Source organism: Felis catus, chromosome D3, assembly GCF_018350175.1.
Source record: "Felis catus isolate Fca126 chromosome D3, F.catus_Fca126_mat1.0, whole genome shotgun sequence".
Lineage (NCBI taxonomy): Eukaryota > Metazoa > Chordata > Mammalia > Carnivora > Felidae > Felis > Felis catus.
This window is the reverse complement of record NC_058379.1, coordinates 14,538,229-14,555,505: the sequence shown is the minus strand read 5'-3', so window position 1 is coordinate 14,555,505 and position 17,277 is coordinate 14,538,229. Positions and strand designations below refer to the sequence as shown.

General features: G+C 45.8%; 1 protein-coding gene across 5 annotated transcripts in view; it reads left to right on the top strand.

Annotated features, from left to right (window-relative positions):
* KSR2 (kinase suppressor of ras 2) overlaps positions 1–17,277 on the top strand; it is a 434,084-nt gene that overhangs the window by 81,243 nt on the left and 335,564 nt on the right. For all 5 annotated transcript variants that reach the window (XM_045042232.1, XM_045042231.1, XM_045042233.1 and 2 more), the window contains exons 2-3: positions 7,916–8,056; positions 11,974–12,124. In XM_045042232.1, coding sequence (XP_044898167.1) covers positions 7,916–8,056; positions 11,974–12,124 — 292 coding nt within the window. The remainder of the gene's footprint in view (positions 1–7,915; positions 8,057–11,973; positions 12,125–17,277) is intronic.

Below are 17,277 nucleotides of genomic sequence, written 5' to 3'. Positions count from 1 at the left end.
AGCCACATTCTTATTTCTTTTGCCATATTTGAAATCCAACACGGGCATATATAGGCATAGAATCATAAACAGTAGAACTCTTTATTTAGGAGAAAAGCCTGAGGAAGGCCAGTTAGCAAAAATCCCAACTTTATGGATATTGTTAACAAAGTAAGCATGTATTACTTTTAAGCAATTTCTGTAAGTTGGTGGACTTGAATCGTATGAATTTCAGAATCAAGATTTAAATGATGAATTAGGAAGACAGCTGTTTTTTTTTTTTTAAATGCAACCAAAAGCACATTTTCTTACAGTATAACTTTGTATGTTTTAAACTTTGGAGAAAGGATACATTTGATCTTTAAAGAATATACATTTTGAAAGGTGCCTGGGTGGCTTAGGTTAAGCATCTGACTTCAGCTCAGGTCACGATCTCATGGTTCAAGCTCTGCATTGGGCTCTGTGCTATCAGCACGGAACCCCTGTCCCCCGCCCTTCTCTGCCCCTCCCCACTCTCTCTCTCTCAAATAAATAAACATTAAAAAAATCTTTAAAAAAAATATACCTTTGAAACAGATTAATTTTAACTTTTTGGAAATGCTTTTGGGGATGGTGGTAGTTAGTAAATTTGGGGCATAACCCCTCCAAGGTAACTGTGGAAGATGCTTGTGACTTATGTAGCACAAAACCAGCACCACAGCTATGATTCGGAGTGGTTCTTCAGTGCCACTTTGCACGAAAAATCCCTTTTAACCCTCCCCACAATCCTGTGAAGTAGGTGCCCTTTAATCTTCATTTTTCAGGTGAAAAAAAAAACGAGGTTTAGAGCAGTTTTGAAGCGTATGTGAGGTTGTGGGCAGTGCAGCAGGGACTGGAGCTCAGGGTAGCCTGGTTCTGGTGCCGAAGGTTCTGGCTCTTCCCTGGAGTCAGACACTGCCTCTTACTCCCAACACACTAGCATGAGATGAAAAATGAAAGACTGACACAGGAGCGTCATCTTCCTCTGGTTCTATATTGTGCTCTTCTGGGTTTTCAGTTATTAATGAGCCCTCAAATCAGTGCAAAGGAAGCGGGTCTGCAAGGTGCACTTACTGCCATAAAAGCGTGATCTCAGGGTCCGAGAGATCCGCTGTGCTCTTTCTTCTCTCTCTCTCTCTCGTTTTTTTTTAATGTTTATTTTTTGAGAGAGAGAGAGAGAGAAAGAGAGAGAGAGAGAGAGCAAGCTGGGAAGGGGCAGAGAGAGAAGGAGACACAGAATCCCAAGCAGGCTCCAGGGTCCGAGCCGTCAGCACAGAGCCCGACGCGGGGCTCGAACTCACGAACTGTGAGATCATGGCCTGAGTCGAAGTTGGACGTTTAACTGACTGAGCCACCCAGGCACCCCTGTACCTTTTTTAAAAAATGTTTATTTATTTAATTAGAGAGAGAATGCACGAGCACAAGCCAGGCAGGGGCAGAGAGAGAGAGGGAGAGAGAATCCCAAGCAGGCTCTGTGCTGTGGATGTGGAGCCCGACGTGGGGTTCCATCTCACAATTGTGGGATCATGACCTGAGCCAAGATCAAGAGTTGGACGCTTAACCAACCGAGCCACCCAGGCGCACCAATGTACTTTTTAAAACACTGTTTTCAAGTTTTAAAATGACTAACTCTGCTTCAGTAACAAGCCAGCCGTTATCCCATGTGTGCATGTGTATAAGTATTTCTGTAGGGTGCATTCCTAGAAGTGCAATCCCTGAATCAAAGTGAGTGACTATTAAAACTGAGACTAAAATCAAATTGCCTTCTTGTGGCATTCTCAATGGTTTGTCCCCCTCTTGCTGGAACTAGATAGCATAGGTGCTAAAAAAAAACCATTGCTCATTTTAAACATTTTTCCATTAATAAGCAGGTAATACATATACATTGTGTTTTCTTTTTTAGCATTGTCTCATAGGACACCAGTTCCTTTGTGTTTTTGTTAATGTTTATTTTTGAAAGAGAGAGAAACACAGAGCATGAGCAAGGGTGGGCAAGGGGCAGAGAGAGAGGGAGACACAGAATCCAAAGCAGGCTCCAGCTCAGCTGTGCTGACAGCTCAGAGCCTGATGTGGGGCTTGAACTCATGAACTGTGAGATCTTGACCAGAGCCGAAGTCGGCTGCTTAACTGACTGAGCCACCCAAGCTCCCCTATACGTTGTATTTTCTAATTTTGCTACAGAGAAGCAAATAGAAATCTCTATCAATAATCTTAGAAAAAGTTTTTAAATATATATTAACTTTTGAGAGAGAGACAGACAGACAGAATGTGAGTGGGGGAGGGGCAGAGAGAGCGGGAGACACAGAATCCGAAGCAGGCTCCAGGCTCTGAGCTGTCAGCACAGAGCCCGATGCGAGGCTTGAACTCTGAACGTCAAGATCATGACCTGAGCTGAAGTTGGACACTTAACTGACTGAGCCACCCAGATGCCCCTCAATAAATAATCTTAATATTTATTAATCTCATTGTTAATAATCTTTACTAATCTTAATTATAATAATTTTACTGATCTTAATACTTATTAGTAATCTCATTAATAATCTTGATCTTAATCATAATTGTTATTAATCTTAGTAATCTTAGTCACCTGTCTTTTTCTATTCACCTGTACATGTATAGTTTTATAAAATTCATGCATTATTTATACATTATAAATATTATACATATTTTATATATTGTTTTTAATGATATGCGATCATATGGACACATTGTAATTTATTTACATCATCCCCTATTGTTGAAGAGTTGGATTGTTTCCAGTCTTCCATGGCTATTATCAACTTAGAGCAAAGCTTCATGAATATACTTACTTATTTCTTTAGTATAAAACCCTACAGCAACACTGTCGTTTAGAAATACATTGAAAGTGCCAGATGTGTGCCAAGTGTATAATTTTAAATTTCCTAGTAGCCACATTAACAAAGAAACAGATGAGGGGAGCCTGGATGGCTCAATAGGTTAAGCCTCTACTTCGGCTCAGGTCATGACCTCTTGGTCCATGAGTTCGAGCCCTGTGTCGGGCTCTGTGCTGACAGCTCGGAGCCTTGAGCCTGCTTCGGATTCTGTGTCTCCCTCTCTCTTTGTCCCTCACCCATTCATGCTTTGTCTCTTTCTCTCTCTCTCTCAAACATAAACATTAAAAAGAAACAGATGAAGTTCATTTTAATAATGTATTTTATTTAATCTGGTATATGCAAAATACTATCATTTAAACATGTAATCAGTATAAAAATATTAATGGGATATTTTACATTATTTTTTTTCCTACTAAGTCTTTGAAATGTGGTATGGATTTTACACTTGGCACATCTCAATTCAGGTGCTAAAATTTCAATTGTATTTATTTATTTACTTTGTTTTTTGAGAGAGAGCGTGTGTGAGCATGTGAGTGGGGGAGGGGTAGAGGGAGAGACACAGAGAGAGAATCCCAAGCAGGCTCCATGCTAACCACGGAGCCTGACACAGGGCTCAATTGCATCATCCTGGGATCATGACCTGAGCTGAAATCAAGAGTTAGACACTCCCCAACTGAGCCACCCAGGCACCCCTAAAGTTTCATTTTAAAGTAAAGTGTAAGTCTATTAAAATAGCAGTTATATTCAGCAGAAAAATATTTTATATGGCTTCCATTTTTTTATTAGAAAAAAAAATTTTTAATGTTTATTTTTGAGAGACAGAGCACAAGCAGGGAGGGGCAGAGAGAGAGAGAGAGAGAGGGAGACACAGAATCCGAAGCAGGCTCCAGGCTCTGAGCTGTCAGCACAGAGCCCGATGCGAGGCTCGAACTCACAAACCATGAGATCATGACCTGAGCCCAAGTCGGACGCTTAACCGACTGAGCCACCCGGGTGCCCCTGGCTTCCATTTTTTAATTTCAGTGAAATAAAATTTAAAATACCATTTTGGACATTTCACACAGACATTAGATCAATTTAATTTTTATAAACCAAAGCAGAGATGGGAGTATGTCTGGGTTTAGGATCTGAGAATCCACTGACATGTGTCAGGGTCTGAAAAAACAACTTAATCTCAAAAATGAGGTGACAGAACTCAGGAAAGGATGAAAAAAAGGAAATTCTATTCATTAGGGTAAATAGGCAAAAAGTAAGAAAACTTTGTACGAATCAGACATATGTGAAAATCTCCACAAGACAGGCAGTGATGCTTGAGTAAGAAGTCAGTCCAGCAGGAACAGAGGCTTGGATGGGAGCATCCGAGCAGGACAATGGTCCAATGCTCTGGGAAGTTAAATTCAGCAGATTGAGCAAATAAAAAAAAATACTGAGGATTGTTTTTCTCACTGCCTGAGAAGAGTGATACAGATGTGGGAAGAAAAAAGGATAGAATAAACCCTATGGTGTTGGATTGTGATTGGAGGTATTGATTATCGATGCATATAGATGAAAAAATAAATATAGGCATAAACTTGCGCATCAACATATACATAGATGCATTTCACATGCACACATCTATTGCCTAGGTTGTCCACTGAGGGGATTGCAAACGATGATACCCCAACATCAGTAAGCACACCAAGCACCCAAATCTTGGCTTCTAAATACCATTTCCCACTTAGAGGAACCAGTCAGTGCTCCCCCTTGGAGAGGGGGCTGATTCCATAGCTGGGGCTGGAAAATTTTTGTGTTGGAAATCAAAGAATGATTGTGTATACATCAAAATATATTTCTTTCAAGTGTTTTTGGTTTTGTTTTTTTGTACCTGTGTAAAGAAAATGGTTAAAACAAGTCAGAAAATAAAAAGACAGGTGGGAGAGTTCTGTAGACATCTTAGTCGAAAGCCTTGCTCTGATGTACTGATAGATCAGACCTTATTCATACAGAAGTAAGTTAGAGAAAAAACATTCTTTTTGGCATTTTTGATTCTAAAGCTCTAGATTGAGAGGCATCTGAATGGCTCAGTCAGTTAAATGTTCGACTCTTGATTTTGGCTCAGGTCATGATCTGATGGTTCGTGAGATTAAGCCCCACCTTCGACTCTGTGCTGACCGTGTGGAGCCTGCTTGGGATTCTCCACACCCCCCCCCCCCCCCCCCGCTCTCTCTCTGTCCCTCCCCTGCTTGTGCACACACTCTCTTTCAAAATAAATAAACTTTAAAAACTCCCAAAACTCTAGATTGAGATTTCAAATGAGAATTGGAGCATTGATACATTAGCTTGATGTAATTTTGTGCCACTGTTGCAATGGAACGTAGACTTACCAAGAAGAAGGCAACTTTCATTTTATTAGTAAGATGAATCAAATTAATATTAACTTAAAAATGAGTTTTCAGGGGGCACCTGGGTGACTCACTCGGTTGAGTGTCTGACTTCGGGTCAGGTCATGATCTTGTGGTTTGTGAGTTCTAGCCCCACATCGGGCTCGCTGCTGGTCAGCCTGTCAGCACAGAGCCAGCTTCAGATTCTCTGTCCCCTTCTCTCTGTCCCTTCCCAGCTTGTGCTGTCCCCAAGATAAATAAAAGACTCTTGAAGAAAAATGAGTTTTCTGGTTTCTTCCAATGGGCTTCAGTCTCAGGCAAGCTCCCCCATATGGCAGCAGGGCTGGCCCTGGGCACCTTCTGCTCTGACGATATCCCTTCCCCACCCCCAACTGAAAAGGGAAGTGAGGGCTGTCTCCTGAGCACTTGGGAAGGGTAGCTGGGGAGGGTCCTTGGGGGACCCAGTCTGGCTCACTCGTTATCCTTGATCCAAATGCCGTGGCCAGGCCTGGGTCACGTGCCCACCCTGCAACCCGGGTGAAGTGGGTTGGTGAAACCAGCCTTACTGGAACCATATGGACTGGGATCCCAAGAAGGAAGGTTCCCCAAAGAAAGTTGAAATACTCTTTTCAGCAAGAGGGGAACGCAGACTAGCCGAACAGAAGCAACAGATGCCCACTCCCATCATCCCCCGCTCCGAATTTTGTGGTCTTAGAATTCCAGGATTGCCTTCCTGATAAATGTTGGTTGACAGTGCTTTGAAATGCCAAAGGCATTTACACACCTATGGATTTCATTTTTGTTTCATTTAATGATCTTTATTAAACTTATTTTATTTTTAAATGTTTATTTATCTTGACAGAGAGAGAGAGAGAGAGAGAGAGAGAGCACGTGTGCTCACGTGCAGGGGAGGGGCAGAGAGAGAGGGATTGAGAGTTGCTGGGCTGGGCCTCACCAACCGTGAGATCATGACTTGAGCCGAAATCAAGAGTCGGATGCTTAACTGAGCCACCCAGGAGCCTGCAAATATATTTTAAGTTATAAAGATGACAGTAGGCTTTGGATAACGAGTGAAACCAAGCAAAAATATATTTACGTCTAACCACTTTTCCTCACCCCATCCACAGAGTCTCCTGTGGCTCGTTAGCAGCCGGGGGCGTGTCTTCCGTACCGTTCTCTGCTCACGCGCACGTGGATTGCCTTTCTTTTGTTAATGTTGTTAGTTTTTATATAACTAGTTTTCCTTTCTTGTGTCAAGGCATCTCTCTATAAGCGTGGGTTCACGTCCATCCATTTCTAAAAAGAATTTGTGAATTTGTGAATATTTGCATGTGAATTAAGATTCACATAGTGCAAGAGGGTTTAAATGAAACGTTTCTCTGCTGTACTTTTCATCTCCGCGGCTTATTTATTTTATACCTGGAAGTTTGTACCTCTTAATCCCATGAAAAATGCAGCATTGGGAATATAGTTAATAATACTGTGATCACTTTGTATGGTGACAGATGTCACTGCCCTTCCCCACTTATGATAGTGCATAATACATAGAATTGTTGAATCACTGGGTTGTACATTGAAACGAATCCAATACTGTATGTTGATTATACTTCAGTTAAAAACTAAAAAAAAAAAAAGCGCAAAAAAATGTTTCTCCCACCCTTCTTTCCCACTCCTCACTCTTCCCTTCCCTGGAATATTAGGAATCCTCCCAGAGAGTATCTGCAGGTATAAAGATATGTAGGGACGCCTGGGTGGCTCAGTCGGTTAAGCGTCTGACTTTGGCTCAGGTCATGATCTTATAGTTCGTGGGTTTGAGCCCTGCGTCGGGCGCTGTGCTGATAGCTCAGAGCCTGGAGCCTGCTTCGGATTCTGTGTCTCCCTCTCTGTCTGCCACTTCCCCACTCATGCTCTGTCTCTCTCTCTCAAAAATAAATAAACATTAAAAAAGTTTAAAAAAAGATTTAAAGATATGTAAATGTAAACATTTCCCACATGCATGGGAAACTATTTTTATTTATCAATGTATCTCAGAGACTGCTCTGTATGAGTAGGTAGCACGCTTCCTCACTTTATTTTATCGCTGCATAGTTTCCTTGTGTGCATATACCTGCATTTATGAATCTCCTGCTGATGGACCCAGGGTGTTTTCCATCTTTTCCCATTGCAAGTAGAACCGTAAGAAATATTCTTTTTACCGTCACTTTGCACAGGATGGCATCTCTAGGTGAGTTCTTAGAAGTGGAATTGTTGGGTCCAAGGACTTGTGCAGTGGAAATGTGGAAGATTGCAACCAAAAGGCTCCCCTCAGTAAAGTGCTACCAGCGTGTGTCCCTCCTCACTGCTGTGACACCAGTCTTTAAAATAGGAGTTGCAGGGGAGCAGCGCGTGGGTGGCTCAGTGGGTCAAGCAACTGACTCTTGATTTCGACTCAGGTCATGATCTCGCGGTTGGTGAGTTTGAGCCCCACGTAGGACTATGTGCTGACAGTGTGGAGCCTGCTTGGGATTCTCTCTGTCTCTGTCTCTCTTTTTCTGCCCTTCCCCCTGCTTGCTCTCTTTCTCTGTCAAAGTAAATAAACTAAAAAAAATAGAATAGGAGTTGGATGGTTTTCGGGCAGGGTGAAGGCAATGGGGAGATTCTTGCTTGTTCTCCTATGGTGGTGTCTCTGAGATGTGTCCTCTGTTCTCCTCCGTGTCTCCCCAGAGCAAGCTGGTGAAATACTTCAGCCGACAGCTGTCCTGCAAGAAGAAGGTGGCCCTGCAGGAACGCAACGCCGAGCTGGACGGCTTCCCCCAGCTCCGGCACTGGTTCCGGATCGTGGATGTGCGCAAGGAAGTCCTAGAGGTGACTAGAGACCGTCCCCTGCCCCCTGCCCCTTACCGGCTGATGCTGGTCCCTCGGAGACATGGTTTTTGCCTGTGCCTGGCACATGGTAGGCCCTCCATAAATATGCATTGGGTGAAGGCACAGAGGATCTTCGATGCTGTCCAGATGGTTAAGAGTGTGGTTCTCTGTTCAACTGGGTCCTCTTCCAGCCCTGCTACTCATTAGCTCAGTCACCGTGGCCAAATCACGTTACCTCTTAGACCAGTGCTGCCCAGAAGAACCTTCTGCTATGGTGGAAATGTTTTGTACCCGTGCTGTCCGATACGGTAGCCACGGCCACATGTTTGCTCTTGAACACTTGAATTGTGATTAGTGCGTGTGTCATTAGTGTGGCCAGTGGCCACCATATTGGGCACCCCAGACTGAGGGCCTTACTTTTCTCATCTGTTAAGTGGGGTGATGATGGTCTCCTCTTCTGAAGTAGCTCGTATGACAAAATGAGATGATCCATCTAAAATGTTACATTCACTCTCTGGCACCTAGTAGCATCCAGCGAGTATCAGCTTGTTATTATTGTTGAAAACTTTGATAGTAATAGGAGTGGACCACGTCCTGAAAATCTCGAGGATGGTGAGATTTTGTCCTACCCTCTTGGATCCCAGGCTGTTTCCAGTAGCCAGTCCAGCCTGTCCCAGTGAAACCCACTTACATTCGTTGAACACATGGGGCCAGGCATTGTCCTAAGGGTTTTACACCCAGGACCTCAACTGTTGAGGCTGTTCAGACCCTCACAATGACCTTTTGAGGTAGGGACCGTTATCCCCATCGTGCGGATCTGGAATCTGAGGCTCAGAGATGAAGCGGCTTCCCTTGCTAGTGGGTGGATGGGTCTGGAAGCTTGGGAGGACTCTGGAGCATGTGGGAGGCACTGTGATTTCTCTCCCTCTTCCTCTGGCCTGGGACTCTCTGAGCTGGGTAGGAGCGAGGGTGCTGGGGGCCCCTGGGTGGCTCAGTCAGTTAAGCTTCTAACTTGGGAAGTTTGGGAAGCTGACTGCTGTCAGCTCAGAGCTGGCTTCAGATCCTCTGTCCCCCTCTCTCTGCCCCTCTCCCTCTCAAAAATGAATAAACATGAATAAAAAGGAGAGCCCCCCCCCTCCCTCCCCCCGCAGGACCAAATGCCATTTCTCTCAGTGCACACTTCTTGCTTGAAACGGCCTTTGTTTTTTCCAGACCTTGACCTCTATGACAGCTCGCCTGAACCCACCGGATCCTGAGCTAGACAGAGGACCCGCACATTGCCCCATCCCTGCCCCCCATTTCACGCATGCGCACTAGATGGTGTTTGATTCTATGTTATTTCCTTCCCAGGATGGAGGTTTCATGTGAATATTCTTAAAATGAAAGGTCATATATAACTACAGGCAGAACATCTTATTTTATTTTAAGTTTATTTATTTATTTTGAGCGAGACAAAGCACGAGTGGGGGCGGTGGGTGAGAGGGAGAGAAGGAGAATCTCAAGCAGGCTCTATGCTGTCCTCAGAGCCGGAGGCGGGGCTTGAACCCATGAAGCCGCGAGATCATGACGCCAGCGAAACCAAGAGTCAGGAGCTTAACCGACTGACTCCCCCCCCCAGGCACCCCCAGATAGTGCATCTTACTTGCACGAGCCAGTTCACTTCTGGGAGGCTTTTGGGACCATGTATTTATCAAGTGGGATCAATACAGAAACACAGTCTTCTCGGCCAGGGGTTGAAAACTGGTGGCCCCTAAGCTGTATGCGATACACAGACATTTTTTTCTTTGTCTGATACAGCATTCTCAAAAAATTTTTTTGAGCTAATATTTAACAGATAAGAGTTTGCATTAAAAAACCCAGATCTCTGACTTCTGAAAAAATCCGAATTACTGAACACACCGACCTAAATTCCCATTCTGCTGCCCCGTGGATCTTACAGGTCCCTGCTAGTTAGCAGTTTTGCTCATGTACATTTACCTGGCCTGCAGGTGCCCCAGCTCTGGCTCCTACAGTAGTCTGTTCCTGTCCTGGGTCCAAGGCCACTAACTGGGGGATAGGGAGGGAGCTGGGCTTCCAGCCCTCTGACTGCAGCTCCTGTGTGAGTCCCCCCCACCCCCCCAGGTCCCCTTTCTGAGGAGGAACCAGCAGTATGGAAAAGGCTCCCAAGCAACTGCCTGAGTTCCTTTCTTCCTGTGTGACCCTGGGCAAGTGGACTAACCTCTCTGAATTTTAGCATCCTAATTACAGACTAATGGTGATGATAAAAGTACTTACTTTATGTGGTCTTTGTGACAAAAGAAAATCCAGGAAAAGCACTTAAAACAGTGCTCCATCCACTTCATTTTCATTTATTATTATTCTTTTATCAAACAGACGTGCATCTTCGCTTTTAGTCTGGGTTGTTAAGGCTTTGTCCATTTTTGATGTCATTATTACTTCTGTGATTTTTTTCTGTGGCCCCAACTTTTCAGTGAAAATTGGATATTTGGGGGGTAAATTATGGGATTACAGTGCACAAGTGAGTCCTGCAGTGAAGAGGAGAATTCTTTAATGTTGTGAATGAGTTCTTCTAAATATGATTCATTTTGTACCTTCAGATCCTGGACTGTCACTTTTCTTAAGGTGGGGTTTATGTGCACTGCGTCCCTATATGAGAAACCCCAATTACCGTTCTCTCCTGCTCCCTGACCTAGTGCGCTGGAAGGGCACTGACTGGGCTTCGTGGCTTTTGCCCTGCCTCTGTTTTGGGGGGGGTGGATTTTTTTTTACTAATGCGGTTTTCCCCCTTCTGGCTGCCAGTTTGTGTGTGTGCATTGGGGATGTGTGTGTGTGGGGAGGGGGGGGACAGGGTAGGTGTCCGATTTTGTTGTAATACACAGGCATGGCCACAAGAGGGCAGAAGTAATCCACAATGTTGTCCTAGAGTCTCCGTCTTTAGGTATTTAAAATTCTTATTTAAATAATAATATATGTAAAAACATTGCATACCATTAACTGCTATAAAATGAAGGCTCTCCATTTGATACACATGTATAGATGTCAATGCATAAATATGCATAAATGCATAAAGATGCATAAGTATCGAAGTTTGACAAATTTAAAGGTATATCTATCTATATTATGGTGTCCAGGGACACATCATTTTGGGAAAGGGGGTGTGGGAAGGGACACCTGCCCAAGACATTTATAGCTGGCAATCCTACTGGTTCTGTTCCCAGCTGATCTCTCCAGAGGTGTCCCTGTCCCCACCCCGTGTTATACCCCAGCCTTACCATTTTGTCTTAGAATATAGACCCATGCCCTGGGGGGGCTCAGTCACCAGTCCAGTTTCATTTCCAGCACATACCCACAGTGTTCCAGATTACTGCCCCTTAGGGTTCCTAAAGCCCCAGTCTGGAATCTCGAATGGGTGGCTGGGGAGGACAGCCACCAAGAGACTTGGGCTATCCAGTTTGCTCTGCTCCAAGTTTGCCCTGCACTGGGGACAAGCCAAGCTGAACAGGACACACAGAGAGCCATCCAAAGACAAGGAAAGTGGAGCCCTGCCCATAAAGACTTCAGAAGCTACCGAGGGGGACAGATAATTAACTATCACCATCTATGGAGCGCTAGCTATGTGCTAAAGATAGGTGCTACCTTACAAAGTACAAGCACTTAAGACACCCTTTGTAAAGGTGAGTAAAGTGAGGTTCAGAGAGGGTAAGTGACTTGCCCGAGGCAATGAGTGGCAAAGCTGAGATTCAAACCTCAAAGGGAGGCCTGTTGGACCCAGGAGTCAGAGACCCAACCTTCCGCACAGGGCCGGGTGTTCCGCTGGGTACCCCTAGAGGGCAGCACGGAGGCTCAGCGCACTTTCCTTCCCTCTGGGTGCTTGAGGTCCCTTCACGTTCACCGAGCTCCTTACTTCCCTCCTGCAGGAAATCACCCCTGGCCAGCTGAGTCTGGAGGACCTCTTGGAGATGACAGATGAGCAGGTGTGTGAGACCGTGGAGAAATACGGAGCCAACCGGGAGGAGTGTGCCCGCCTCAATGCCTCCCTCTCCTGCCTCCGCAACGTCCACATGTCAGGTGAGCGGGCCTTGGGGATGGAGACCCCTCCCCAGCACATCTGCCTCGGTTCCTCCAGATTTCTGTGCCCACTCTGCAGGCCAGGATGAGACGGAGTCAGCTTTGGATGGTAAATTCCACTCATGAGCAGAGGAGAGAGGAGCAGTGGTGGGGTCAACTCTTGGAAGCTCTTGCTCAAGGAAGAGCTGAGGTCAGAGAGCATATGGATCTGGAGAATAAGGGCCCAGATGTGGAGATACAGGGTGTGCATAGGTGATCAGGGTCTTTTTACCAGAGACATTCTTAAATGCCTTTGTATTTGGGTCTGTATCCATCTAACTTCTTATCTTATTATTATTATTTTTTACCTAAACCATATACATTCATTGTAAAACAAAACAGAAAATAGATCAAAAGAAAATGATTGCCCAAGCTCTACCCCCTAGGGAACTTACTGTTGTGATTTTGGTAAGTGTTTTGGTGTAATCGGTACAGACAAGGGGGTATGTGCATAACTATTTAAAAAAATTTTTTAATGTTTATTATTAAGAGACAGAGAGAGACAGAGCATGAGCATGGGAGGGGCAGAGAGAGAGGGGGAGACACAGAATCGGAAGCAGGCTCCAGGCTCTGAGCTGTCAGCACAGAGCCCCGTGTGGGGCTCGAACTCACGATCCGCGAGATCATGATCTGAGCCGAAGTCGGACTGTCAACCGACTGAGCCACCCAGGTGCCCCACATAACTATTTTAAAAAAATTAAAAAAAATTTTTTTTTTAATGTTTATTTATTTTTGAGACTGAGAGAGACAGAGCACGAATGGGAGAGGGGCAGAGAGAGAGGGAGACACAGAATTGGAACCAGGCTCCAGTCTCTGAGCCATCAGCCCGACACGGGGCTCGAATGCACGGACCGTGAGATCGTGACCTGAGCTGAAGTCGGACGCTTAACCGACTGAGCCACCCAGGCGCCCCTAAAATTTTTTTTTTAATGCTTTATTTATTTTTCAATTTTTTTTCTTAATTTATTTTTGGGACAGAGAGAGACAGAGCATGAACGGGGGAGGGGCAGAGAGAGAGGGAGACACAGAATCGGAAACAGGCTCCAGGCTCCGAGCCACCAGCCCAGAGCCCGATGCAGGGCTCGAACCCACGGACCGCGAGATCGTGACCTGGCTGAAGTCGGACGCTTAACCGACTGCGCCACCCAAGCGCCCCAATGCTTTATTTATTTTTGAGAGAAAGAGAGACAGAGCATGAGTGAGGGAGGGGCACAGCGAGAGAGGGACACAGAAAACGAAGCGGGCTCCAGGCTCTGAGCTGTCAGCACAGAGCCCGATGCGGGGCTCCAACTCACGAGCCGTGAGATCATGACCTGAGTCGAAGTTGGACGCTTAACCAACTGAGCCACCCAGGCGCCCCACATAACTTTTTAAACAATAGAATTAGGATTATCCATGCACATTTTGAAACCTGTTTTTTTTTTTTTTTTTCACCTCATGAAATAACTTCTGTGACTTGTTTCATCAGTTTGGGGTCCAGATTGTTAAGAAATAAAATTCAACTGGAGATCAGTTGCGAATCAGGCGGCATCCTTTCCAGCAAGTAGAGAAGTTGTACAAAATGGAAGGTTTTTATAGGCAGGAGGGAGGGACAAGGGAGTTCTTAACAAAACAAAAAGGAAGATTGTTTCAGGAGAGGTTAAAACTAATTAAGTCCGGGTTTGCTATCTTGGTAGAATGACTCAATTTTGGGCGTGTTTTTTTCTTCCTTAACATCCTCTTTCTTTGATCTTTCCCATTAATTGCTCAGACCCCTGTTTGCCTTCATTAGCGGGACATCAGATACCATCCTCTTGAGGCCTCCTGCGTCTCCCTAACCTCATGATTTCCCCACAAATTCTGGGGCCTTTGCAGTCCTAAGGGGTCAGCTGGGCAAACACCAGCCAAAGGGTTATTGGTCCGTCTGCCTGCTTGTTTCCGTTTCGGCCACAAGGTGTCACTGTAGAACTTTAGTCTGGGGCAGTCAGGCAGGTGCTTAGTCACAGATGCCTTTGCTGGACTCAACGTGGAGCATTCAACAAGTATTTACTGACTATTGTGTTCCAGCAGGGCTGGAATACAGCAGTGAAGGAAAGAGAACATATATGACACAGGTTATTGGCTCAGATCCCCACGCATGCCCTTTTGTATTCTTTCTTCCTAGCAGATCTTTATCCAAGCTACAATCAAAGGGACCCTGAGTTGGGGGCTGTCCTGTCATTGAAGGATATGGTAGCATCCCTCGCCTCTACCTGCTAGATACCAGGAACACCCTCTCTTCCCCCAGTCCCGGTCATGACAAACAAAAATGCCTCCAGATAGTCTGGTGAACACTGCCACGTAGCTTTCCAGAAAGTTCGTCTCAATTTATGCCCCTCCCCTGTCCTTCCTCCTTGCCCCCTACAATGCAGGAGAGTGAGGATTGAGGTTAGGTTCTTAATTGCTTTTCAGAGTTCAGTTTGCACCTTCTCACAGAGTTGTGCTACTGAGTTTGGAGAAGCCCTTGTAAGTGGAGCTGCCCTCCGTGGGTTGAACACTCAGCCTTTGTGACATCCTGGGCTGGGTGAAACCTCGAGAGGGCCTCTAATCTGCTGTTTTTCAGTTTTGATCTAGATGCACAGAAATGAGGGGCGCCTGGGTGGCTCAGTTGGTTGAGCATCCGACTCGTGATTTTGGCTCAGGTCATGATCCCAGGGTTGCAGGATCGAGCCCTGCGTCGGGCTCTGCACTGAGCATGGAGCCTACTTAAGATTCTCTCTCTTTAAAATAATAATAATAGGGGCACCTGGGTGGCTCAGTCGGTTGAGCGTCCGACTTCGGCTCAGGTCATGATCTCACAGTCTGTGAGTTCGAGCCCCGCCTCAGGCTCTGTGCTGACAGCTCAGAGCTGGCAGCTGCTTCGAATTCTGTGTCTCCCTCTCTCTCTCTGCCCCTCCCCCGCTCATGCTCTGTCTCTCTCTCTCTGGCAAAAATAAATAAACATTAAAAAAATTAAAATAATAATAATAATAAAGATACACAGAAATGAATCAGATTTACACTGTACACACATACACACAATGTACCCACACAGGTACGTAACTGAAATGAGTCTCATGGAATAAGGAATTACCATCAAACTCATCTTACCATGCACACTATTTAGTATTCTTTGCTTTTTTATTCTGTGTCACTTACCAAATACTGGTAATGACTGCCACTTTTATGTCACACCTCACTTACGGGTTGTGAGCCATGGTTTGGGAAACACTGATGTCTTTGATCCTTGTGGGGAAGAAAAAATTTCCCCCCTACCCTTCTTGGTACTGGGCTGGGAGGGCCTCTGTAATATAGGACAGATTAACAGGAGAAAAACAAACAAGGTCTATATACATGGAAGAGCCCAGGAAAACTGAGTAGCTCGTCAGAGTGGCCCGTCTCTAGCTAAAGACAAAAGAGGGTGTTAGATGGGGGTGTGGGAGGCAGTTATGGGACGTGACCAGGAAAAGCACAATTAACAAGGGTAAGGTGGTTGTGCGAAAGAAGTCTCTGCCGTCTCCACTGATAGGAGTTTGTAGAGATTTAGAGTCACGTTTCTGATGCTGACGTGTGGAGGTTTCCCTTGTAAATGTCAACGTCTTTTATAAAAGCGTGACTTCTAATCCGTTTTCAGAGCTTCACCTGTGTCTGCTGTTTCTTAAAAATAACCAGCCTAGGGGCGCCTGGGTGGCTTAGTAAGTGTCCGACTTTGGCTCAGGTCATGATCTCACAGTTCGTGAATTCGACCCCTGCATCAGGCTCTGTGCTGACAGCTTGGAGCCCGGAGCCTGCTTCCGATTCTGTGTCTCCCTCTCTCTCCCCCCTCCCCTCGTGTTCTGTCTCTGTCTCAAAAATAAATAGAAAACATTAACGATTAAAAAAGATGATCAGCCTAAAATAACCCTTATGCCAAAGAGACATGCTTTGGGGTGGCCGGTTCAGTTCCCCTTCACCCTCCATGCCTCTACCAAGTCTTTCCCAGGCAGCTCAGATTCCGTCTACGGGTCCTGCCTCTGATGCCGGCCTTACGGCCACTGGGGGCCTTGACGGCAGTGGCCAGGTGCTGCGCGTTTGCCCAAACCTTGTGTCGCTTAGCACACAGGTCGGCATGAGGGGCAGCTCCACTCAGTACCGCATGGGGTGCGTCACATTGAATACAACCCAAAGAACTCTTTATTACTTGTTACAAGTAAGGGGAGCCCTCGGAGCATCGCCTCTCCCAACAACGAAACCGGGGGAGTTTGGAGCCGCGGGCGCGTGTGTATTCACAGAGGAGCTTGGCAAAGGACATTTCGGTCTAGAATTGGGGCGAAAGACAGAGTCCAGGTCCTGGTTGATGGAAGTCACGGGGCCGGCCGGGGTCGGCATCCTCCGTACTCTGGCTCCAGTGAGTCCCATGTCTGCGTGCTCACAGGGACTGGAATCCTGCAAAAACAACACGAGTGGGCATTAGGTCAGTGTTTACTTTCGAAACAGCACTGGGAGTTCTACCACTGATTTATTGTCTCTGCAGCGGCTGGACTCTGTCGCAGCTTGGTGGTGGCTGTTTGTTTTTTACATTCTTTCGTTCCCTTAAAGTCATTAACTACTGAGGTATGTTTTTCTGCAATCTTTATGTATTGCAGGGGGTTCTGCAAGAAAAGTGCTTGTGCAAAGAGGTGCCTGTCAGGCGTCGATCACAAAATGGCTGGGGTCCTAACCTGGCTTCTCTGATGTTAAGAAAGCTGTATCTCATCTTCTCTGGGGACCCCTCACTCTGTCTTGTCGACACACTCAACTCCAAGTTCCCTTAATGTCATACTTTATTTCTCCTCTTCCTGTACACAGCAGGGACGCTTGTCACATTTTAATTTAAATTTCAGCCTTTTAGGGGGAGTGAGTTTTTTAAATTTTCTAATTTTTGTAATTTTATTTGTGAGAGAGAGGCAGAGCACAAGTGGGGGCGGGGCAGAGAGAGAGAGAGAGAGACACTGAATCCGAAGCCGGTTCCAGACTCCGAGCTGTCAGCACAGAGCCCAACGCGGGGCTTGAACCCACGAACCGTGAGATCGTGACCCGAGCCGAAGTCGGACACTTATCCCACTGAGCCACCCAGGCGCCCCGGTTTTTTTTTTTTT